Source organism: Staurois parvus, unplaced genomic scaffold (genome assembly GCF_062004578.1).
Source record: "Staurois parvus isolate SC_StPar_1 unplaced genomic scaffold, SC_StPar_1.0 ptg000327l, whole genome shotgun sequence".
NCBI lineage: Eukaryota > Metazoa > Chordata > Amphibia > Anura > Ranidae > Staurois > Staurois parvus.
In genome coordinates, this window is record NW_028318123.1 from 6,545,146 (window position 1) to 6,571,561 (window position 26,416).

Below are 26,416 nucleotides of genomic sequence, written 5' to 3' on the forward strand. Positions count from 1 at the left end.
CCCAATCCTCTTCTGGATCATCCAAATGCTCTCTAGCATTCTGGATCATCCAAATGCTCTCTAGCAAACTTCAGACGGGTCCAGACATGTACTGGCTTAAGCAGGGGGACAAGTCTGGCACTGCAGGATCTGAGTCCCTGGTGGCGTAGTGTGTTACTGATGGTAGACTTTGTTACGTTGGTCCCAGCTCTCTGCAGGTCATTCACTAGGTCCCCCCGTGTGGTCCTGGGATTTTTGCTCACCGTTCTTGTTATCATTTTGACCCCACAGGGTGAGATCTTGCGTGGAGCCCCAGATCGAGGGAGATTATCAGTGGTCTTGTATGTCTTCCATTTTCTAATTATTGCTCCCACAGTTGATTTGTTCACACCAAGCTGCTTGCCTATTGCAGATTCAGTCTTCCCAGCCTGGTGCAGGTCTACAATTTTGTTTCTGGTGTCCTTCGACAGCTCTTTGGTCCTCATCATAGTGGAGTTTGGAGTGTGACTGTTTGAACTTGTTATTAGTATAAAAGACACCTGTCCACAACCTCAAACAGGTGCAATGAGTGCAGGACAGAGGAGCCTCTTAAAGAAGAAGGTACAGGTCTGTGAGAGCCAGAAATCTTGCTTGTTTGTAGGTGACCAAATACTTATTTTCCACCATAATTTGCAAATAAATTCTTTCCAAATCAGCCAATGTGATTGTCTGGATTTTGTTTCTCATTTTGTCTCTCATAGTTGAGGTCTACCTATGATGCCAATTACAGGCCTCTCTCATCTTTTTAAGTGGGAGAACTTGCACAATTGGTGGCTGACTACTTTTTTGCCCCACTGTATGTACTGAGCCCTCAAAATTAAAGGTAGGCGTACGCCAACCATAAGCCAACATACGCATCAATATAGGCCCACAGCCAGATCTAAGGCATGATGGGAGGTTTTTTTTGTTTTTTTTTAAGACACATAGAACCTGCTTTTAGTGATATTTTTTATTTTGTAGTACATGTGAGTGCCCCATGACTGTCAGTGGTGTTTTTGGCATCATATCATTGATGGTTAGTGTTTTCCCCTTATGGGCAATACGCCTCCTTGCTACTCTGTGTGGTCAGTGGGAACAATATTACTCACAGAGGAGAAAATAAGTGGCAGAGGCAGAAGAGGCAGTTTACATTTTTGTGTTGGCACCTATAATTGCTGGATATTTTTGTGTTGACATCTGTGACTGCTGTATGTTGTAATTGGTTCACAAGGATTACAAGGCACAGAGCCATTCTGATTGTCCTCTGTTCATTTTGCCATGATCTGCACTGTCTAACAGCAGCTCAATTACGGGAATTCAAAAGGTGCAATGGCCACTGAGTGTTTCCTGCAAAGCCGTTTACAAATTGCACTCCAGAAAATTGAGTGCACCTACGCAATTTTTTTTTCCTACAATGGCACAGTTTCAAGGTAGTTAAGAGTGGTCATCACAGGCTCAGGCCAGTGTAAAATATTGATTTGTTTACATTTAGCTGGAATTCAGTCTTCACAGTGAAGTGCATCAACATGGTTAACAGCAATATGTTTGTAGACCAGGACTGAAAACAAGGATACTCATAACTGTTTGGTTTAATATTTTGAATGCCAGAAGCCATAAATGGCATCACTCCTGTAATCACTGGAGACAGAGATTCACAAATATTTAAAATAAGGTAGCCAATGCATACATTTAGATAAATTTTGCCCATCGCATGTGATACCAGTCAGCCAGTTTTGTAGGACAAAAATACAGAGGAATCCTAGATGCTAGTTCTTAGTCCTGGTCTGCACTCTAAACAGTGTGGACTGTGGACAATATAAACAAATCAATGTATACAATGGGCTTGGGCCTGCAATAACCGCTCTTAAGGTAAACTGAAATTAAAAAGAAAAAACAAAACACAACACAGAGATGTTATATACTGTATGTATACAGCATTTTTTTGTCTATGGAAAGATTTTAAAAGAGCTTATAGGTATTAAAAATACAGTGAAGATTCCAATTCTGTTTGATTAGGGATTGCCAAATACAGTAAAAAGGATTCTTACCTCTTCCTCCCTAAACCTAAGCTTTCTCTTTTCTTCTACGGCAGCTCTTTTCTGCTCCTCCCTCAGCCTTTGTTCCTCCAGCTTCTTCCATCGTTCTTCCATCTGTTTCTCATACTGTAGTCTTGCTCTTCTTTCCTTTTCTAGTATCTGTTGTTCTCGGGCAGCTACAAAACAAACAGGTAGAAAAATATTAAAAAGATAATTTTTTTTTATGAAAGAATTTGCAAATGTGTGCTGTATGGAACAGTGAGGGTCACATCTTCCATGGAAGAGCTGTGCAGGGAATCCACTGATGGCCAGCTCAAAACATGATGATGCTTCCCCACATGTCCCCCCTGAGCTTGGTCAGCTGAGATCACTTGACCAGATGCAAGAGATACAAGGAGAACAGACACTGTGCAATCATTTAGTTCTGGGTAGACTGGGGAAGTTTTAAAATTTGTTATTTTTCTGCATCTGTCTGTGACCCAGCTAGGAAGATTTTCCCCAACTTTATGTCCTTGTGATGCCTGTACATGAAATAGAGGAGGGGTGACACCACTCTTGGTTATCACCAGAACATTTATTTTAACTGTATTATTCCCCCCCCCCAACTCTTGCTCCAGAGAGGACTCTACGATGTCGATTTCCCCTCACTTTGCATTAAGATGGCAATGGTCACCAGGATGAAGAGAGGTGAATCTCCGCAACAGGAATACAGAAAGCAGTAAATACCTGAATTCAGATGCAAATAAAGTGCACATCTACCAATAGTACTCAGTTATTCCATTTTACTTCAAAAACTGCAAATTAAAATAGCCAGAATCTGTACATGCTGCTATGGACAACACCTCTACTTTTCCTTTTCCAAGTTCTATATATCAAGCCCAGCAATGATGGTTTCAGAATGATCACCACATGGTTTCACAACTCACCAAGACATTTTTCTCTTTCTTCTCGTCTTTCTTTTGCCAACCTTTGTCTTTCATCTGTCTTGAAAAGGCTATCCATACCTTGAGAAAAAAAACAAAAAACAATCACCACACATTAATATACTTTAAGCTAAACAAAACAGATAAGTAGCACAATACCAAAGAAAGCAACTAATACAGACTAATACACAGCATCAAGTTTCAGTCATTTGGATCTTTTGCAGGACTATAGTGGATAATTATACATACAAATATACCCTGCTGGACTGCTGATATCCATCAAAACCTCTAAAAGTGAAACATTCACAACCTAAAGTGCTTATTTTTTTAAAAAATGGAACCTTTACAAACATGGTATACTTACCTGCTTTGTGCAGTGTTTTGCACAGAGCAGCCTCAATCCTCCTCTTCTTAGGTCCCCAGCTGACACTCCTGGCCCCTCCCCCTTGCTGAATGCCCCCATAAAAAGCAGTGTGCTCCTGTGCACTTTGCTAAATCACGATCGGGCTCAAATACGTATGGGGGGGGGGGGGGGGATAGCTGCACAAAGGTTTTGTTTTATCTTTATGAATAGAATGCAGTAAAGTACAAAACCATCAGCCTTATGAACCAGTTTAGCCACTTGCCCTCCAGAGGCTTTACTTCCCCTTCCTGATCAGGCCATTTTTTGCATTAAAGCACTGCGTTAATTTAACTGACAATTGCGCAGTCAAGCAACACTGCACCCAAATTAAATTTACGTCCTTTTTTTTTTCCAATGACTAGAGCTTTCTTTCGGTGGTATTTGACCGCCTGTGCATCTTATTTTTTTGCGATATATATATATATATATATATATATATATATATATATATATATATATATATATATTTATTTAAAAGACCAACAATTTGAGGGAAAAAAAAAAACAATTTTTAACTTTTTGCTAGCTTATTTTTACTAGTAATGGCAACGATCAGCGACTTATAGCGGGACTGAGGTGGGCATTCTGACACTGGGGGGAACTGACTTGGTGTCACGGACATCCCCAGTGACATCAATACAGTGATCAGTGCTAATAAAAAGCACTGGCACTGTAATAATGGCACTGGGCAGGAAAGGGTTAACATGTGGGGCAATCAAAGGGTTAACTGTGTGCTGTTTTACAGTGGACTGTGTCTGTGCTTTCAACTGTAAGCACACTGCTTTGCATGGCTCTGCTATGCAGAGCCATGCAAAGCAGTGTGCAGGAGCTGACGGGAGAAAACTTTATTGTTTATATACAGTTCTCTCTCTCTCCGTCGGTAATGCTTCTCGATCACCGGGTGCTGGCGAGTAATCACCGGTCGGGACCTTGTGATCGCCAGCTGAGGCCACGAATAGTAGCTTGGGTAGAGCTTGCACGCACCCCCTACCTGGAAGTGCAAAATCGCGTATACATACACATGATTTTTACATACCCCTGCCACCATGTAGAAGTATATCTGCAATAGGGTGGCAGGAAAGCGGTTAAAGACAACCTGAACTGTGGAAGTAGAGTGCAAAAGGCAAGTAGATGGTATAGGACCGGTACTGCTTGTGAGCTTATTGCAGCTCTCTATTCCCATTACGGTTTGGCCATGTCTTGTTTGAACAGTGTTTTTGTGTGGAAATTTATTTTCGTGGAGGAGAAGGCTTGGTTTCCTTGTAGAGCAGTAGAAACAGAAGCAAGCACAGATTCACAAAATTAATGAAGCAGGAGCAGGGAATTTTTTTTTTTTCTTTTTTTTAATTACAGGTCTTCAGGCACAGTAAGCAGCACAACACGAACATTACCAAATCTCGTGAGGCTAGCAATAGAAGCAGCAGTGCCTTATATGATCTCACACCATATATACAGTTATGAGGCTAAAGACAAGTCAAGAAAGAAAAGGAAGAGTTATGTTATTCTTTAGGAGGATTTCAAGATAAATTTTCCTGGGTACTGCTTAGGCACAATTAACATTTATTATGTTCAGGCAAACCTTAAAAGTTATAGTAATAGCATACTCAGCAACAAGGTATCTCTCTTTTTCTATCAGACCCAAAAGATTGAGATACCCCTTAAAAAGGTTGTAAACCCCCACTGAAGTGACTAGTCTCAGGTGATACACAGAGATTAAACAAATCTTCCAACATACGTTGTACCTGTTTAATCGGCTTCTCCCTTCTCTCTACATTCACCTAAAATACACAGACCAAAGGCTATTTCTCAGAGGTAGAAGGCAAGGGGCAGGGATCTGACATCACAGCACACACTGCACAGCTAGAGCACAGAGCGCAATGAAACCTAAGTGAGGGAATGGACACACCTCTTCTACATAGAATTATAGATAAATATAAACAGATGAGGCTGTCAGTCAGCTGCTGTGTGCTGGGGGTAGGCCATTCCCTGGGATGTCGGGAGTTTGCTTGGACTATTATTAGCAGAGAGGAATGTAACTCAGTGCTTTGGATTGAGGCAAGTACACGCTATAGAATGAAATGCTTTGTTAATTTTTCACAGAGGTTTACAACCACTTTAAGTGACAAGTTGTAAAGACATTACAGCAAAATTGCTTACTACTAAAATAATATTTTTTACTACTCCTTTTTGAATTTGCATAGCAAGCAAAATAAATTTGAAAGAGCGTAATGGGTATTGATTAAAGGCCAAGTTCACTTTTTTGGAGCATTTTACATCTTACACTCACATGGCGGGTGTAATGTAGCATGTTCTAGTTGTGTTTCTCCCCTGCCACCTCCCGCTTCCTGCAAAACATATATATATATCCAAAACAAAACCAAAAAAAAAAAAAAAAAGGTAGGACGGGCTGCATTTTTGCACTGCACAGCACGAGGCATTGTAACGCATTCCTACATGCCACCACACATTGTTCACAATTTAACATGCATTTGCTAGTGTGAATGACCCCTTATGCTGGAACACTTTCAGTAGTTTTCCAGCAAATTTCTGAATCAGTAAAGGGTGAAAAACCCTTTTATCACACAGATCATGTAATCTGCAGAATTAAATTTTCTTTTACATAAATTTGGTTGAAATTACAGAATTTAGTGCACAAAATAGGTGACTGAATGAAAAACAGAACACACATATGGTTAATCACAACTGTATTACCAAATTTACAGCAAATCTTTAGATTTTATAGAAATGATCTTTAGAGCTTTTAGCAGAAACCAGAGGCAAATTCAATGGTCAAAAGTAGAGATGAGCGAATTATTCAAAAATTCGGTTCGGCTGATTCGCCGAATTCGCGGAATAAATTCGCTTCAAGCCGAATATATTCGCTGCGAATTTAACTTATAAAAAGGGTGTTTCTAGGCTTCAGAGAGCCTTTATATTAGTGCAGAACACTGTACCTTTAATTTAAATGCCCTTGGAGTCTGCTGGGGAAGAGAAATAATACTGTCAGTCAGTATGACATGCAGATGAGTGCCGTCGATCTTAGAATCACCGCACACTTCACTCATTTGGGCAGTCACGGGGCCAAAACCAGAGTGTGGAGCCACAGTGTGGCGGTGGAGGCAGCAGCAATGGGAGGCCATAAGCACCCTATGACAAAATGGAACCCACCAGCAGTGTGAGGAGACATTGTGGGCCATTTGTGCCAAGGAATGCAAGGGACTCCCTGCCTCCATCTCCACAGCATACTGCCACGGTGCGTCTGGGTCCTCTGTCTCCTCCTCCTCCTCCTCTACCAGATGCTCCTGCTCCTCCACTCCTGTCCGCTGAGTGGAAAAACCACCCATTTCACTCAATAATTCCTGAGCACAAATGTCCTCCTCTACCTCCTCCTCTTCTTCCTGTCCTGCCCCCACAGGGGTCATGTGGCGTTGAGATCTGTGCGCCACGTCTACCGCACCCTGACCAGCCATTGTTAACAGCATTTGTTCCAGGACGTGCAACAGAGGAATGACGTCGTTCATCCCATAGTCCTGCCGACTCACGAATAGCGTGGCCTCCTCAAAGGGCCTGAGCAAGCGGCAGGTGTCACGCATGAGCTGCCAATGGCTGACATCTAAGTTACACAGGGGAGTACCTTTATCCGCTTGTAACATCAGCAAATCGGTGATGGCCTTTCGCTGTTCGTAAAGGCGGTCTAACATATGTAGGGTTGAATTCCACCTTGTTGCAACGTCGCAGATCAGGCGATGCTGTGGAATTCCGTTCTGCCGCTGCAGCTCAAGGAGGGTGTGCTTTGCGGTGTAAGAATGGCTGAAATGCTTGCAAAGTTTACGTGACATTTTAAGGATGTCTTGCAGTGGGATGGTGGATTTTAGGAACTGCTTGACAACCAGATTGAACACGTGAGCCATGCATGGCGCATGGCACAACCTTCCTTGACGCAGAGCAGACACCATGTTCTTTCCGTTGTCGGTCAACATGGTTCCGATTTTCAGTTTGCGCGGAGACAGCCATCTGTCGATTTCTCTGTTCATTACACTCAGAAGTTCCTCCCCTGTGTGACTACGTTCGCCAAGGCATACCAGGTGCAGCACAGCGTGACACCGTTGCGCCCTGCACATGTGATATGCCGGTCGGGTAATGGGACTTGGCACGGGGGTGGCGGCTGAGGACACGGCGGAAGAAGAGGTGGTAGAGGCGGACATCTTTGCTGGACCAAGGACGTGCAAACGTGGAGGCAAAAGCGGCGTGACCTGTCCAAGTTGCTGGTGCGGCTGTGACGGCACCACGTTCACCCAGTGGGCCGTAAATGACATGTACTGTCCCTGACCGTAGTTACAGCTCCACACGTCGGCGCTGCCGTGCACTTTGGCAGGGACCGACATGCTCAAAGACTGGCCCACCATCTCTTCTACATGTGAATGCAGGGCTGGCACTGCCTTTTTGGCGAAGAAATGCCGGCTTGGCACTCTCCACCGCGGCTCGGCACAAGCCATCATTTCTCGGAAAGGTGCTGAGTCCACCACTTGGAAAGGGAGGGACTGCAGCACCAGCAACTTGGACAGGAGGACGTTCAGCTTCTGCACCGTCGGGTGCGTGCTCGCAAACTGTTCTCTTGGAAACGGATTCCAAGAAAGACTGCTGACGGAATCCGTGAAGAGGAGTAGTAGGAGAAGGAGCATCTGAACGAGCGGAAGATGCCAACGAGCGACAACTCCCCTCAGCAGAGGTGTTGGAGCCTTGACTGGCTGATAGAGGGCGATTGACGTCGGGTGACGGAGCACGTAACAGAGCGGGTGATGGAGCGGGGGCTGGGGCAGGCAGAACCGCCGTATCTTTATCACGGTTTTCCCAGGCCACCGAATGGCGACGCTGCATATGCTGACGCAACGCTGTAGTCCCAACATTGGCCCCATGGCCACGCTTGACTTTCTGGCCACATAGTCGACATACGGCTACGTTTACTTCCTCGGGCGGCTTGACGAAAAATTGCCACACCGCCGAGTAGGAAACTTTGCCCCCGCTACTCCTCACTGGCTGACTGCTACTTCCTCCGTGCACACCGGCACCACTACTGGCCGTGGTGGTAGGCTGCAGTGGAGCTGGTGCTCTACTCCGTGGCCGTTTGGCTCCACTGACACTGCTGCGACCCTGCTGCCTCCTGGGCAACCCACCGACTGTTTTGCTCGCTGGCAAGCTGCCACCCTCTTCTCCTGATGATGCGGAAGCAATAGCCTGATGACGACGAGGCTGCCAAGTGCGATCAGCCTCATCATCATCAATTAGGGTCTCCGCGTCACTACTAGCCCCCTCGGCTGCGTGTGGGTCAGGAGACAGACCTGTCTCTAGACCGGCTACCGAGCCACTCTCCTCGCCAGTACTTCTTCGCCTGGCTGCTGAAGAGGCGGATGTCTCCCCCCGTTCCTGACCGCCCTCTGTTAGCTCTTCCTCACTGTACAGTGGGGCTGAGCCCACAGCATGCGATACTTCGCTTGGTGAGGGAACACCAAAGGACAGGGGCAGGTCGAGGACACGTGATTTCAGTGGGCTTGCTCCCGGGCCATGCCAACTAACGGTTGTGTCTGACGTACCCACCGACCGTTGGCTGTAGGTGTCAGAGGTGACCTGGGAAGAGGAAGACGACCGAGTCAACCAATCGATGACGGCAGGGTTGTCGGTGGAGACACGACCGCTGGATGACACCGGGAGCACTGGCCTCTGGCTGCGACTAGTGCTGCCTCGACCCCTTCCTCTGCTGCCACGTCTGCTCGCTCCTGAAACATTGCCTCCTCTGCCACTCCTCTGCGTGTTGTCTGACATACTCTAATTCAATAAGCACCCCAAAAATAAAACCGGATTTAACTCTTTGAACGTACAATAGTGGTTGTGAAGCAGAAAGTCAGTTTATTGTACACAATCGGTCAATTGCAGCTTGCCGTTGGCTGGAAACTGTACGTTTGTGTCACTGGAATGCACTAATCACCCAAAAAATATTACCGCCAGCCGGCGTGTAAATGGATTTAACTCTTTGAACGTACAATAGTGGTTGTGAAGCAGAAAGTCAGTTTATTTTGCACAATCGGCAAACTGCAGCACCAACTGTGCATGACAGCCACCAAAAAAAAAAAAGGGTGTATGTCACTTTAAATTTTCGATTCTTTGATAGCTGTGGCCCTAAGTAACGATTCTGTGTCCCTGAGTAACGATTCTGTGGCCCTGAGTAACGATTCTGTGGCCCCGAGTAACGATTCTGTGGCCCTAAAGTCTCTGTGGCCCTAACTCTGTCCCTTAATACACACAGGTCTGTCTCTCTTGAATGACCGGAGGCTAATGGAGAATTCTAAGATGGCCGCGATTTATAGCTCCACCATTACACAGTGCTGGCTGGCTGCTGATTGGCTAATGCGATCACGTCATGAATGCATTATGGGTCAGCGCGCCTTGTCTGCGCGCCTTCCCAGAGATCCCCGCCCCATCTTCTCTGTCCATTTTCTCCGTCGCCACACATGTCGCCGCCATTTTTGGGAAAATTCGATTCGTGCATCCGAATTTTGCTAATCTTCGGATTCGTCGCGAATAGAATTTTTCCAAATCTTCGGAACGAATTCCACTTCGTCATGTTCGATTCGCTCATCTCTAGTCAAAAGGTTATATAAAACCTCCAAAACAATGTGGCCATGGAGCATCCTCCAGTGGAAGCTCTTTATTATGGAGATTTCTGAAGTGATAGTGTTCGTATGAATCTGATGTGGGTTAAAGCAGGGGTAGGCAAACAGTGGTGAAGATCTACTGGAACAACATGAGAAAAGTCAAAAATCACCAGACACAGCATTGCCCAATATCACCTCCTGACTGCCTGATTTAATCCTACAATTGCTGTACGATTGCACTGCAACCGCGTGCATTGCACAGATAGTATACATTTTGCCTCCTCACCAACTGTCAAACACGCTTGGACAGCTTTTAATACAGGAGCAACAGTGCCTGTTGCACTTGTAAACGAACCCTTAGTTGCATTCGATGGCGGCACCCTTAGGGCATGTTCACACATGAGGTTGAGTGGTGGTAAAACCTTGCAATTGAACCTTGGTTTTACCTTCCTAGTTCCTACCTCCTTTAGCTGCAGAGCCAGCAGCCAAGGGTGTACACATGCCGCGGAAGGAATTATACCCTGTCACTTTGTGGCCCATTAAAGTGAATGATCCCGTTCTGCAAGCACTCCGCAACCTCGTCCAATGCATGGAGTTGCAGCATGCTAGTGCAGGGTCCAGGGAGTTAAAGCAGATGGTGGGAGGCAATGCAACACCTCATCACTACCTGCTTTAACCCCTTGGTTGCTGTACTGCACACTGTTGCAGGGCATTTACAGAGTGGCCTTATTCAATTGAAAAGGTCACACCTGACATGCACTATACCGGCCAAACATCAGAGGGCATTCAATTCCTGCTGCATAATAGTGGCTTGAAAAGGAGACGTCCACTCGGCTTAAGATTGCAGCTACAACTACAGAAGCTGTATCGGCTGATGCGGCCACCTGCTCTCTCTATGGCCGGCCTCACTCCAAGTGAAAAAAAAAAATCCCGCTGCTTCACATAAGGGCTCCACCGTATTTGAAGTCCTGCAGAGGGAAGGCTGACAAGCTGAAGCACAATCTACCAGTCACCTGCCCACGATCTACTAGTAGATCACGATTAATGGGTTGCTGACCCCCAGGTTAGAGGAGATGTTGAAATTCTGTTTCTAATGAGATGTAAAGAAGAAGGAAGAATGAAGGGAATGGGGGAATGATGGGAAGAGCTAGAAAAGAGGGAGATTACAGAATAGGTATTTGGAATAGGATAGAGTTGGGGACATGTTAGGGAGCAATAGGGTATTGGGTAAGGGCGTTATTGGGAACAAAGTGGAACATGGTACCCAACCAGAACACAGTATGCCATATAAAAGTTATACAGTGTGCTCAAAGCAAGAGTAATGTTGAGTTTATACCGATCTGAAAATTATACTCTAGTCAAGGTGAATACTATATATACCAAGAAATGCTGTATGCATGTAGTGTAGCTATAGTTTTTTTTTGTGAACCAAAGTCCCATTATTCTCTTTTTTCCTTCCATAAAGCTCTGTGTCTGTTGCTTTCAATGCTTTAGCTAGCATTTGTCTGGTGGCCAGATAAATAAAAGTTGCAAGTTTTCTCTCATATATTGGGAAGGTTAGAGATTTTTTTTTTAGTAAGGCCTCCCAAGGGTTTTGGGTTAGGTTGTCACTGAGCACATCATCATCACCTGCTAGGGAAAACATAACCGTATTAACCCATCAGTATGTTTGTGGACTATGGTATGTTTGTGGACTATGGTAGTGAACTAGAGCATTTGAAGAGAAACCATGCGAATATAGGAACAACTTGGGAAAATTCCAAACATACTTCCTGTAATAAAAAGGAACCCAGAATCCTCAAGCTGAGACTGTGCTAACCACGAACACACCATGGATCCTTAACAGATTATCATATCTTATTTCTATGTATCACAGGATGCCTCCAAATACATAAAAAACAAAACAAGATAAATAATCAAAAAATTTAGGAAGTTCTAATTAAAGAAAACAAAAAAAAAAAAAAAACACAACAGTTGCAAACAATAAACTGAAAGTAAAATGTCAGCCGATTACATTCTATCTCATATAGTTACAAGGGTGAAGGGTGTGTTTCTCGCCTAGCAAATCATTAACGTATTATTATCCAAGCACGCATACATTACAGCAAATATAATAAAACATTCTTACCTAAAAGCAGCACTAACAGCAAAAGCTTGTTAATAGGAATCCAGTTAACTACCCATGTGACAGAGTAAAGTCTACAAATAAATACCCAAGAGTGGTGTAACATGTAGGAGGCGAGTAGGAAGCTAAAGGTCAGTCTGCAGATCAAAGGTTTGCCCTGCTATTTAATGCCCTTTTCTGGGTGCAAAATTGCATGTAGGTTATACCTAGTCAAAGGGGTTTTAATGGGATAAGTTCACATTTTAGTAAAAAATAATAAATGCACTTTTTTTTGCAGGTAAAAAAAAAATGTCCATTTTTTTTTTGTTTGCATGAGTCTGTAAAGCATTGCAATAGTGATCAGCAGATCCCTGGTGCCATGCAGGTGTCCTGAAGATCTGTCAGAATATCTGCTTGCTCCTACGGGATGTACGAGCAAAAAGATATACTCACAGGAAAAAAAATCAATGAACTACCACAGCACTCTACAGTGTGGGGGTGTGCAGGGGGAGGAGAAGTCCCATCGCTAGCTGTCAAAGAGAGGATGGGGGGGGAGCGGACGCTGATCAGATCATAACATGTTACATAGTACACCCTGAATATGGGTATAACATGTAACATATTACTAAAGGAGAACTTATCCTTCAATGTCATTTAAAAAGCATGTAAATAGGGATAGCTTGATGTAAATAATTCTATAATGAAGAGAACTATAAAGAAAAAACATTTATACTTAGTTAGTCCATGGACTGTTCATGAAACAATTGCTCTGCTGTTGAACTACAGACAAGGCTGGCACTAGCACTATGCAAACTAGGAAGCCGCCTGGGACACAGCCACAGCTAGGGCTGTCGATCGGGCAATACAACTGGCCCTACTGTAACATTAAAGTATAAATTCACCTTTTAGACAAAAATAATAAATGCACATTTTTTTGCAGGTAAAAAAAAAGTGCATTTTTTCGTCTACAGGAGCCTGGAAAGTATTGCACCAGTGATCAGTAGATTGCTGATGCCATGCAGGTCTCCTGCAGACCTGTCAGAATATCTGCTTGCAGTATGGGATGTACGAGCAAGCAGATATACTGACAGGAAGCTTCAATGAACTACCACGGCGCTCCACGAACGAATGATGTGGCTCTGTGGGCGTAGCCCCGTACAGTCACACGGTTTTAAAATTTGACAGATAATACAGGGAGACTTCTCCCCGTAATACCTACCTCTGGCTCTAGGATATTGAGGTCTGGTGACTGCAGCATCCAGGGAAGGTGCAAGACTTCATCTGCATGCTTGCCAAACCACAATTTAACACCAGCTGTGTGAATCAAAGCATTATCGTCTTAGTAAATGATGCAGTCGTCAGGAAACCAGGTCTGCATCATGGGGTGCACATGGTCTTCTTCAGAGCATGAATAGTGGTTTGGCAACCGCACCTCACCCATCAATGTTTTGCTTATGACATTCCCTCCACACAGGTTTTTGTGGACACAGGCTTTGAGACTGATATTGAGCTCTGCAGTCACTTTTACAGCAGTTTTCTTATTCCGAGACACAATCCTGCTCAATGTCCTTTTTCTCTTTCGGTCATCTGACCATGATGATTGCACTTATGCTTCTAAGACGACGTTTTCCCATAAACTGCACATGCGGTCCTAACCTTTGATACCGTACCTCATTACACCGCAAATGACTTGAAAACTTCAGTCACAGAGGCACCAACAATTTGCCCTGTGTGAAACTCAGTAAGCTCTGACATGACTGGAGATAAAAAGGTCTGGGGAGGGGGGAGTTTTTTTTTTGGGGGGGGGGGGGGGGGATTTCCCCAGAAAAATTGGACAGAGAAAAAAAATGTGGAATATGTTTTTAAAATGATAAATATATCTATGACGACATGGTATTTAATCTATAGAACATGAAGACCTTAATGAAAGATTTCTGAGTCTTTATGTAATATTCTGTCATTTGAAGACCAGCAAATCCTGGAATACAATTCACATAACTACATCTCAATGAAGAACTCAAAATGAGAAATCTGCATTTCTGCACAGCAGTGGAAAGGCTCCAATTTAGTTTGCTTGTGGGCTCCATCGTGTACCTCCTACAGTTAGACAATTGTTGGGATACAGTAGACTATAGCTGCTTTCCTCCTCTCAGGCCTTGACAAGTAAGAGGGTAAATTTGACAAATCACTTTATAACCTTTAAAACATCCTATTAATGTTCTCCACCATCACAACTTAACATTTACCTATAGTCTGGCCAGTAAATATTTTTTTCCTTTTCCTCCTCTCCGTAAAATGGTGAGACCAACATCTAGAGCAGTGTTTCTCAACCAGGGTTCTGCCACAATCTGCCCATCCATCACAAGCAGAAGACGGGTAGATCACATCCCCACATAGCTGACAGTCCAGCTGCAAAGCTGCAGAGGGGAACAACTTGTGTCGCTGTCCTGCAGCCTCCCCTCCTGTCTGCCCCAGGGGCCTGTGTGTGACATCACTCGGGCCAGATATGATCCAGAACCTTTCCTGAGCTACTCTGCATGAGAAAGACAACTACAGACCCCAGTATTGTGGCCTCCAGTACGGTTTCCTCCTGGCCCCCCTATACCGTTTTCCCCTGCAGACTGCTCCCCCCCCCTTCCCCCTGTATTATTCCCTTCTGCCCCTCTATACTGCTCCCGCCTGGTCCACCCTATACTGTTCCCACCTGACTCCCCTATACTGTTCTGTGCTCTTTTGCTTCCCCTGCCATACTGTTCCCTCCTGGTCCCCCCTATACTGTTCCCTCCTGACTCCCCTATACTGTTCTGTGCTCTTTTGCTTCCCCTGCCATACTGTTCCCTCCTGGTCCCCCTTATACTGTTCCCTCCTGACTCCCCTATACTGTTCTGTGCTCTTTTGCTTCCCCTCCTATACTGTTCCCTCCTGCCCCCCCACCCCCCACAGTTCTCTTGCCCTGCATTGTTCCACCCTGGATCCCCTGTGCTCTGCCCTGTTGATCTCCTGTACACTGCTTATCTCAGGTTTGATCCAGAGTTGAGCACCTGTGCAGATAGAAAAGCAAGCACAAGTTTCACATTAAGGAGGCAAGTTTTAATATTTATTCCATTGTTTATTGCCCTAAGAATAATTGTTATAGCCACAGCTCAATGATCACATCAATGTTTCAAAAATCTCAGACTTTTTGCCAGTAGTTCTTCAAAAGGTAAAAAAAGGTTGAGAAACCCTGATCTAGAGTTTGGAAACATTTCCACACTGCAATTACTGATGAGAGCAAAGCTGCAATTGGCAGTGTAAACATTCTTTTTTCAATTTAGAAGACTATTCAAACACATTTTTTTCTTAATTTTCCAAGTTTCAATTTTTGCTGGAAAAAAAACAAAAACAAGGAAAAAACTTTTTCCCATCACTTAAAAAAAAACAAACAAACAAACCTTTTACATCTCTAGACATGACTCCATATTACTGGCAACGCACGCAGTGAATGACAAGTCAGGCTTCCCACCTGTTAACTAGGTGTCTCATCACACAGCGGAAGCAAAAAGACTGTTACTTCCCCTTTCAATGTGAAACGTCACTTTTACACCTGAAAATCCATATTTTTGTCTAACCCCTGTATGTTAGGAGTTACACTACTACCTTGTAGCTGTAGTCTATGAGCTTTGGTGGAGTATTAAGAGTACTCTCCAATCAAAATCTAAAATTATAGAAAAACTGGAAAGTCTCCCTAAAGTGAGGGGAAATGTTACTTTTGACAGTTGTTCCTGAATGGTGTCCTTGTCGAAAGCACCATAGAATTTTGGGTTTCTGCCTTTTTCACCCAGGGACAGTGGTCACCATGACTGTCATTGGTGGATCTCCCCAAAGGGGGCAGAGACAACAGAAACAATGTAAGAAAGGTTTTAATACTTCACTGTTTTATAGCCTAGAAAATTTAGCTTGAGTTCTATTTTAATGTGGAATTCAAACTTTGCTATGACTTCAATAGTTTGTTTGGGCCAGCTTAGCATTTTATGTTTCACAACTAGGCAGCCGCTGTGTGGGCTGTAACATGCTGTTGTAGCATTAGGTACAGTGTACGGCACTGAATTTGGGCGGCAGTACATGCGACTTCTTCACTGCTACCGGAATAAAACATGTCAACCTGATTGTGTTTCCATCATTCAGTTGAAGCCTTGTGTTTCCATCATTCAGGAGAAGCCATGTATTTTTGTATTTATGAATAGAAGACTCCTATGATTGGCTGAATTGCAGAGGCGGGTGGAGAACGCCCTAATTTTTCACCTTGGCAAACTATAGGAAGTCTTGTATTCATTGATAAAAATACAAGGCTATTCCAGAAAGGAGGAGACACATTTTGTGTTGACAACAGTTAAAAAAATCGCCCGTACTACTGCCAGGACACAGCGCCGCATATTATATGGCACTAATGTTGCAACAGTATGTTGCAGCACATATGTCTACATAGTTATGTAGATGAAATATGTCATCCTGGGCCAAGGTGGACTATGAAAGACTACTTTGTACAAGGTATTTTGTATGCAAGAGACAAGCAGTCTGCAGTTGATATAAGTATTGAAAAGACTGTCTGTCTTTCACACTCCACAAATAATTTCTCTTGGCAGTCTGAACTTGATTGGTCTACACGTAATTATAACAGAAAAAACGCCAAATAATGTCTCAAGAGTCCAAATAACTATTCTTTTCAATGTATTCAGGAGTCATGAAATCCTGATATTTACAGGAACGTTGCATTGTTTTAAGTCTATTTAGAACATTGCCAATTCCCTGATAAAGGGGTATTTCCTGATCCCTGAAATATGTGGGCTGTTGTTCGTTTTCCCATTACCATCTGTAGATTTAAAGTTATTTGGACTTTTGATACATTTGTTTGGTGCTTTTTCTGATACAACTACTTGTAGATGTCTGAAATCAGTTGTCCCTTATATTTTGGGGGTGCCCTTTTCTGTGGAGAATTGTCAAATGCAAGCCATCTGGCTCTAATGGGGATTTGGTCTTTCCAACTAAAGGAATGGTGTCTAGCTCATCTACCTTACTTCGAATTTAACTGGTGAAATAGAGAATGAGGAAGTTAAACAGCATAGGGATGTATATTCCCCAATGGTCATTTGAGGTGCTCACTGAATTCTATACCTGGATTAAAATTGTACCGACTGCCACAACCTATCCTTGCCCGATATCATTCACAAGGTCAGACGTCTTCCTGCCATCCCCTATGGCCTAATGGGGTACATTGCCTTTATTCTACTACAAAAATGGCCAATGACTATCAAACACCCCAGCGCTCTGTTAGGCATGTCCATTCCCCTCCCTTCTCCATAGAAAGACTTCTGGATCACAGAATCCATTGCTGGATAGAAATCCTCTCACAAAAATGTGATGTAAAAAATCTTCAAGGCTACTGAAAAGGTCAGCACTTTCCACATTGTTCTGCATTATTACACAAGTATTATCAAGCAAAGATGGACTCAATTACTCAAGTACCCGAAGGAAAATCAAATATATATATATATATATATATATATATATATATATATATTTATATTTATATTTATATAAGGAAATGAAAGAGAATCAGACTGATTGCTATGGACTGCAAAAGCAGTCAAACAACTCCAAAATTATGTGTGAATGGGTATTACAGGCAGCACATCCAAAACCCAAATTAGATTTAACAGTAACAAAAATAGAGAAGTACAGGACTTTTCAGGTGCTCACAACCTCAGGAGTAAATTACCACACACTAACATAAAAACTTCATATTTTTGCTTAAACTTTAAAAGCATTTAAAAGATTGCCGAAAATTGTTGCAGCTCAAAATGATGTACAAAGCATAGCACCTTACATATCCTGCCCATATGACACAGAGTAAAGAGGGGGCTCATGTACCCCAGCCAACCAACTAGGGTGTCACATCTTCACCACTGAGAAATGCAAGCCTCATGTCTCAAGTGGTTTCACAAAAGGAATAGGGATCAACACATGAACAAATGATTAATGTTCAACAGTGGCAGTAAAAAAGGCTCCCCCTCAGCGGCAACCATGGCCCACTATTATAGGATGCTTTAAAATCTACCTCCATACAGAAGGAGACATTTTACAGCTGAAATCACACATACACACACAGTATGTATGGTACAGAAAGGCAATTCACACTTGTTATTCTACACCTAAGCTGGCATTTAAAACACCAATGTAGCCAATTATAAAAAGTAAATGTTTGGTTTCAAATCAATAATAGACAAATTAGTCAATTACCCAAACCACATATCCACAGTAATAGGTCGTCTATACCCACAGGCTGAAATACATAGCCGCTGAATGATGTACAAGCAGTACTCATATTTAGGTTAATATGCGTCCGGCGCTGTATGCCCAGCAGCTGTAAAATTTCAGTCTGGCAGATTAGGACAGGCTGCTGACAGAGGGATGGACATAGCACCTATGCCTCCTGGTTGCCCAAAAATACCAGGACTTGACGGAGTCCATGAGACAAAGTGTTACTAAACCCATGACCCTGCATTCACTATATCTGGTCTCCCAGCGTACATGCAACATGGAAATGCAATTATTTTAGTAAATATTCACTGCTAAATACCTTTTCTCATCAGCAGCATATAGTATTCTTGTGACTTCTATCAGTGTCTAGCTGAGCACTGGTTAAAGCTTGTAAGAGGAGGTTTTTTTCTGTTCTGACTGTCCTATGAGGCTGCATAACCCCTGACCCTGCCCTCTGTCTGGAAACAGCCAATTGGCCCTGTGCGGATTACATGTACCCTGGCAAAAGAAAAAAAAAAAAACCTAAACAATACACACTGAACTGAGCATGTGCACAGCGACTCCTAGAGCTCTGTACCATCAACAGATAGATTGAGAACAGTAGAAGGGGAGGATCAGAGAAGACAGGATCAAACAACCTTTTTACACAATGTGGAGGATTATCCCCTTAGGTTCCACAGTAAGTATAACAAGCATGCTGTACTGCATATACTCCGCCTCTTTAAACGTCTTCTTTCGGCACCTCTGTAATTCAGAAGACAGGCTCTGTAAATTCTGTGACGCAGCAGTACATAGAAGTAAATGTGTGGGTATCTTCAAAAAGTACGCATTCAAACTTAAAGAGCGTTCCGATTAATAGCGTATGCTAGAAATAATTGCAATTCAATGAGGAAATTATTGGATTTTAAATTTTGAACATAGATGCGCTACGTTTTTAGGAGTCTTTAAACCTTTTTTTTTTTTTTTTTTTTTAATACAGATCTGCAGTGCCAGAGTGTGCCCTCAGCAGATCCGCTGGACAACTGCTGAGATAAAATCAATTGCAGTACTTCAACTGCTCTGACCAGGCTGACAGGCACAAAGTACAATCACTGTACAGCACTACTTTACAGCATTTATGTAACAGGCAAAAAAAAACAAAAAACAAAAAAAAAAAAAACAAAAAACACACAAACTCAGTTGAGACATTAAAAAAAGGATACCTGCACTGGAAAGAATATTTATATAAAGCTGATCACAGTCACCAATTTTAAACACCTTTCACAAAAAGACTTTATATTGACTCAACTATAGTGACTATCTATGCTACATTTTAGTAGACCACGCCGCCAGGGTGTTGGGTTTTCCCCATCACAGCATCCCTTCTGTGAAGCAAAAGACCTCTAACCATGCCCACTATAAATCCATCTGTTCTCCTTCCATGTATTGTTTACTTAATTACCAGCCACACATAAAACAGAGCTATAAAAAGCCAAGCTGCTGTGACCGAGCCTCACAAGATCATGGCTGGTATAAGATCTCAGTTACTGAGTAACCACATCAAACAGCTAAAATGACAAACAAGGCAGTGTAGGGATTAATCAAACAAAAACACATTACAATAAAGAAAACATATTTAATCACTCTAATGTGGAGCCCTATAGTTTCACATCCAACAAAAGGAGAGCACCTGTTCTATAAAACAGGATTCTTTACATGGCAATATGACTGAACCAAGAGGCCGTTGGCACTGTACTCAAGCCTCTAAGTTTTGCTTGAAAATCTGTGATTAATAAGGCATCTGTCCCTTTAAATGTCATAAGTCACAAAGTCTCACAATACATAAAACTACCCATTTCCTAAAATAAATGGTGGCCAAATTTCTTATAAGTTGGCTAGAGATCATTCTTATTAAAGCCACTTTACGCATCAATACTTTCATAGTTCTGCTCCCTATAACCCTTTAAAAAACAATTTTTCCCACAACTGAGGATTCTACCCACAAAAAAAAAAAAAAAAAAAAAAAAAAAGGGATGGATAGATCGAAAACAAAACACAATGTGGAAAAAAAGGTTTCCTTGGTATGACTAAGTACAGGGTTTGGACAAAATTATGGAAACGCCAGGAAAAAGAACGAAATCATTACCCAATATGGTGCTGGACCGCCTTTGGCATCTAAGTGGCCTGAATTCTCCTGGGAAATGACAAAACATACGTCTTGGATGGTTGATCACAGAACCCGATATCACTCTTCATACAAAAAATTGCATCAGTTCTTGCAGAGTTGCTGGGAGGTGAAAAAACAAGCGCACACCTTCTCCAAAATCGACTGTAGTAGCTCTATGGTATTGAGGTCCAGCGACTGCAATGTTCAAGGAAGGTATGACACTTTGTCTGATGCTCGTCAAACCATGATTTTACAATACCAGCTGTGTGAATTAGAGCATTACTATCTAGGTAAATGGCACAGTCTTCAGGAAACAATGTCTGCACCACAGGGTGCACATGGTTGGCCAACATTTTTACACAGTCCCTGGCAGTTACTCTACCCTTCAAGATGCTGATGGGGCCTGCAAAATACAAGATATGGCTGCTCAAACCATGAGTGTGCCGCCACCATGCTTTTCCATTGGCAAAAGACAGTCCTGGTCGTAAGCTTGGGACAGTGTTCGCCACATGTAAACAAGTCCGTTGGTTGGGAACAGTGTGAAGCAAGGTTCATTGGACCATATATACAGTATTCCATTGATCGAGAGTCCATGGTTTATGGGTGTTGTACCACTCTCTCCTCTTCTGAGCATTAATATTGGTCACAAGTGGTATGACACTTGCAGCTTGCCTGTGAATGTTTTGCTTATGGAATACCCTTTGCACAGTTTTTGTGGACATGGGCTTTGGAAAACGGAGATTGAGATCTGCAGTCCTTTTTGCAGCAGCTGTTTTCCTATTCCGGGTCACAATCCTGCACAATGTCCTTTTGTCTTTCAGTCAATTGACTAAATTGACCATGCCTATGCTTATCAGACAAAGTTTTCTCAGAAACTGTATATGCCGCCATAACCTTTGCTACTGTACCTCGCGACACGGCAAATTGGCAACTTCAGTCACAAAGGCACCAACAAATTGCCCTCTCTGAAGATCAGTAAGCTCTGACATGACTCTGTATTACTAGCAGCTTACGTAGTGAATAACAAGAGTGAGGCTTCCCATCTGTTAGCTAGGCATCTTATCACACAGCGGAAGCAAAAGAATGTTACATTACTTCCGCTTGCAACACAAAACATGTTGTCTCTTTCACACCTGTAAATCATGTAGTGTTTCCATATCCTTGTCCAACTCCTGTAACTAGGTATTCGAAACAGACTGTCTACAGGGTCCCGAAGGCTGCACAATAACTGCAAAAAGGCCACATGTGGCACTGTGGTTTCAGGTTGGGCACCAGAATTCTAAAGTTTAAAAGCAATAAAAATACAGGGTTTGGAAAAAAAGAAAAACACACAAACACACACTTGAAAAATTAACCTTCACCACCCACTCTAACTATAATTTCTGTAAATGTATTCTGGAGTAATGAATCAGCTACATGCCTCTGCTACCTACACTAACCACACACTGTGTAACAACATACCAATACAGAGAGGATATTCACTGCGCCTAACTGCACTCTACCCTAAGGACAGAAATCTGTCACTTCGTAAAAGGAATTTCAGGTCACCTCCTCTAGCTGAGGGCTATGTGCTAAAGATTCTGTGTTGCATAAATCGGTGCTGAATATTTCAGCTCAGATTCCATTTTAAAGACACCTAAAGAAAGGGAAAGTTGTATTAGCAGTGTCTCAGTTGGAAACAGAAAGAAAAGATCAGCTTAGGCCCCACTGAGTGGAGTTTCTTTGGTTTTTTTTTGGGCCTTTTTTTTTTTTTTTTTTAGCATTTATACAACCATATTTAGGTGTTTTTGCATGAGTCTCAGGCTTGATTTTTTTTTTATCTTCGCCATTGTAAAGCTAGTTACTAGTCAAGAAAATGCTCATAAAATGTGCATTACACATTTTTTAGGTGCTCCCAATAAAGTTTATTTGGGCCAGTCACATGACTCTGCCCAAAAACCAGCTCAAGTACTTTATTCAAGCAACATTACTACTCAAGTATCCATAGAACGCAAATTCTAGTGCCACGCTGATCCAAACAAACCGTTTCCATCACTAACAGATACAGCGCGGTGTTCCAGCAGTGGGATGGAAACTTCTGTTCCACTCCCGTGACAAAATCGAGTCATACTTTCACAGGGAGCTTTGTATCCTATGAATGAATACAAAGCTTCCTCTGATTGGCTGAGATGGGAGGAGGATATCATGATCTCTAACTCAGCCATTTAGAGGAAGCTTTGTGTTCATTCATAGAAAGCTCCCTGTGAAAGGCTGGACACCATTTTGTTCCAGGAATGGGACAGAAGTTCCCATCCTATTGCTGGAACAGTGTTGTGTAGCTGAGATTACATACATTTATGTGGTGAGAGTTGCTGCATCTCTTAATGAGGTAGTTTGTTTGAACCAGCTTGGTCCAAACTAACTATTTGAACTTCACTAAAAGCTGGAGATCAGCTTTAATAACTGTACTAGGTGATAAACAGTAACAAGTATCTGATCATGGGTTGCCCTACAGCAGCAGCGATTGTGCAAAGTGTCAATACTGCATACAACAAAAGCATCAAAGACTATGACGGCACATACAGTTTCCAAGAAAACAGTCTGATAAGCATAAGTGAAGTTGACATGGAAAACTGACCAAGAGAGACAAAAAAGGATATTGCACAGGATTGCAACCCGGTATAGGAAAACAACTGCTGCAAAAGTGACTGCAGAGCTCAATACCAGCCTTCCAAAGCCCATGCCCACAAATACTGTGCAGGGGGAACTCCATAAGCAAAGCCTTCACAGGTGAGCTGCAACTGCCAAACCACTAGTGACCGATATTAATTCTCAGAAGAGGAGAGAGTGGAGCAACACACATAAATCATGGACTATCGAAGACTGTAATATGGTCCGATGAATCGAGCTTCACGCTGTTCCCAACCACTAGACATGTTTACATGTGGAGGACACAAACCCAAGCGTATGACTAGGACTGTCTTGTGCCAACTGTAAAGCATGGTGGTGGTGCAAGCATGGTTTGGGCAGCCATATCTTGGAATTCTGCAGACCCCACCATCACCTTAGAAAACGTAGAGTCCCTGCCAGTGACTATGTACACATTTTGGCTAGCCATGTGCACCCCATGGTGCAAACATTGTTTCAAGAAGACAGCACCGTTTACCAAGACGATGATGCTCTGATTCACACAGCTGGTGTTGTCAAATCGTGGTTTGACAAGCATGCAGACGAAGTCTCACACCTACCCTGGATGCCGCAGTCACCAGACCTCAATATCATAGAGCCACTATGATCAACTTTGGAGAATAAGGTTTGGTCTCGTTTTCCACTTCTGGCATCTCTGACAACTGAATGATTTTTGCAGGAAAAGTGGTATCAGATTCCATTATCCACCATCCAAGACTTAAATTTGTCAATTCCCAGGAGGATTCAGGGCACTAAACCCAGGACCCTGCATTCACTATATCTGGTCTCCCACAGTACACAGAACATAGAAATGCAATTATTTTAGTAAATATAAACTGCTAAATACCTTTTCTCATCAGCAGTTAGAGCAGTCTTGTGACTTCAGAAGAGCACTGGTTAAAGCTTGTAGGAGGAGTTTTCTTTCTGCTCTACGGAGGATGTGAAAGTCCTGACGCTCTGTCTGGACACTGCTGATTGGCCCTGTGCTGATCACATGCACTCTCCCAAGAAATAAACAAAAAACCTATCTAGCAATACACACCAAACTGAGCATGTGCATATGACTAAGGATTCAGTCTGTATCAGGTGGTCATTTGAATAAGAGGAGGGGGGAGAGAAGAAATGATCAAACAGCCTTTTTACACAATGTAGAGGATTAACTCCTTAGGTTCCACAGTGAGTATAACAAGCATGCTTTACTGCATATACAGACTGATTTTACTGCTGTGGGTTTAGTAACGATTTCTCTCTTTTATTGGGTATTTTCAGAATTTTGTTCCAACCCCTGTATGTATGTATGTATGTATGTATGTATATATATATATATATATATATATATATATATATATATATATATATATATAGAGTTCTTTGCCTTAAAAAGCTGACCTAAATACTGTACAACAAACAAACGTCGTCCGTTTGTGTCCGCAAAAACTGGAAACAGACGCCATCCTTTTCCATTTCTCTCTGCAGACATAGGCGATTGTAAATGGGCATATAGTACATGTGGAAAAATTTGGCAACCTTTTTGGGGTTTTAAGCCCAGGACTACATATTTGCTGTTCTCTTGCTGCAAGAAAATGATGTATATGCTGCTAATTGATTACACAGTATTTGTCATTTTACATCTATAATCACTTGAAGACCAAGCCTTTTCTGGCCTCTGTTTACACATAACAATTAGTAATTTTTGCTAGAAAGTTTTAGAACCAGAGATTTTTTTTCTGGCGGAATTTGCCAGAACACAGTTTAGGCACCTTTTCCAGAGACAGTGTGGGAGGCACTGGGAGCAAAGCCCTGAGTCACTCTGTAAGCAGGGATGCCGAGCAGCGTTCATATGGCGGGTGATAAAACTCAAACCCGGCTGCAGCCTGAGTGAGCAGAAGGGGGAGTGATCTGCACTCCGCTCTGCCCTGCAGACTGGAAGCTCATTTTGGCAGCAGCTGCCAGTCAACTCGCTGTGGATCGATCGTGTGGGTAGCTAGCCGGTCCTCTGACTGCTGACTGTGTTTACTGCAATGCTAGTGTTCCCTGTGCTCTAACTTTGCGGGGACAAGTTTTTAGATTTTTTTTTGATAAATGACAGTGCTGCTGATTTGGACTGTGCTGTGCCTGTGACTGTCCTTTTGCTGGATATGGTGGATGTCTCTGATGCGAGTGAGGATTGAAGCAGAGAAGATACATATGAAAAGGATAATTAAATTATTTGGAAGTGCCTCTGAGCTTACTTTAGTAATCGCTGCATTTTTCTAATGTTTTGTCCATTTTACTGCATTGCTTTTTATGAACAAATTCCATACAATAGCCCACCCCCCAAATATCACTTGGATCCCTGTTCTCTAAAGGGGCAGTGCTAGGAGGGGGGAGAGTGAGTTCCCGCACCTTTTCTCTGAGAAAAAAGCCCTGCTAAGGACCCCCAAAGGAGTATAATTTTTTTTGCAGAGGCCCTAGAGAATAAAGAAGAGTTTTATGTCACACTGTATTTGCGCAGAGGTTTTTCAAAATGCAATTTTTTGGGGAAAAATAAACTTTAAATTTAATGCAAAAAAAAAATCCCACATAATAATCAAAGTTTTGGGTAAAATACAAAAAGGTGCTGTTACATTGAGGAAACAGATACCAAACATGTCATGCTTAAAATCTGTGCACAACTGTGCAACGGTGACATACAAAGTAAATGTTACTATTCATACGTGAAGCTTTAAAAGCCTTTACATGTTACCAATTTAGATGTACACAGGAGGTCTGGTGCTAGAATTACTGCCCATGATATGAGGGTGATACCTCACATGTGGGACCAACGGGTGCATTTGCCATTGCGTGTGAGCACAGGGGGGGGATGAGGCAATTTTTTTTTTTTTTTAATTCTTTCAATCCCTTTTATTGCTGTCACAAGGAATGTAAACATCCACTGTGACAGCAATACGCATGTGACAGGTACTCTTTATAGAGAGATCTGGGCTCTATAAGACCCTCCTCTGCCCTTATGCAATTGATCACACCGATCTTGGGTGATCAAATGCTTTTTTTTTTTTTTTTCTTTTTTTATTAAATATTGGCGCCGTTTACATCTGGTGGAACTGGAAGGCAAGGTCATTGTTTCCGGTTCTCAACATCAGAGACTAACAAAGCGGTTCCGGTCCTTGTTCGTCTCTATGATCAGCCGGTGGAAGCACATCAATACATAAAT

General features: G+C 42.7%; 1 protein-coding gene across 14 annotated transcripts in view; it reads right to left on the reverse strand.

Annotated features, from left to right (window-relative positions):
* MAP7D2 (MAP7 domain containing 2) overlaps window positions 1-26,416 on the reverse strand; it is a 219,649-nt gene that overhangs the window by 78,949 nt on the left and 114,284 nt on the right. For all 14 annotated transcript variants that reach the window (XM_089683917.1, XM_089683925.1, XM_089683920.1 and 11 more), the window contains exons 2-3: window positions 2,960-3,037; window positions 2,046-2,209 (exon numbers count right to left, since the gene is read on the reverse strand). In XM_089683917.1, coding sequence (XP_089540043.1) covers window positions 2,046-2,209; window positions 2,960-3,037 — 242 coding nt within the window. The remainder of the gene's footprint in view (window positions 1-2,045; window positions 2,210-2,959; window positions 3,038-26,416) is intronic.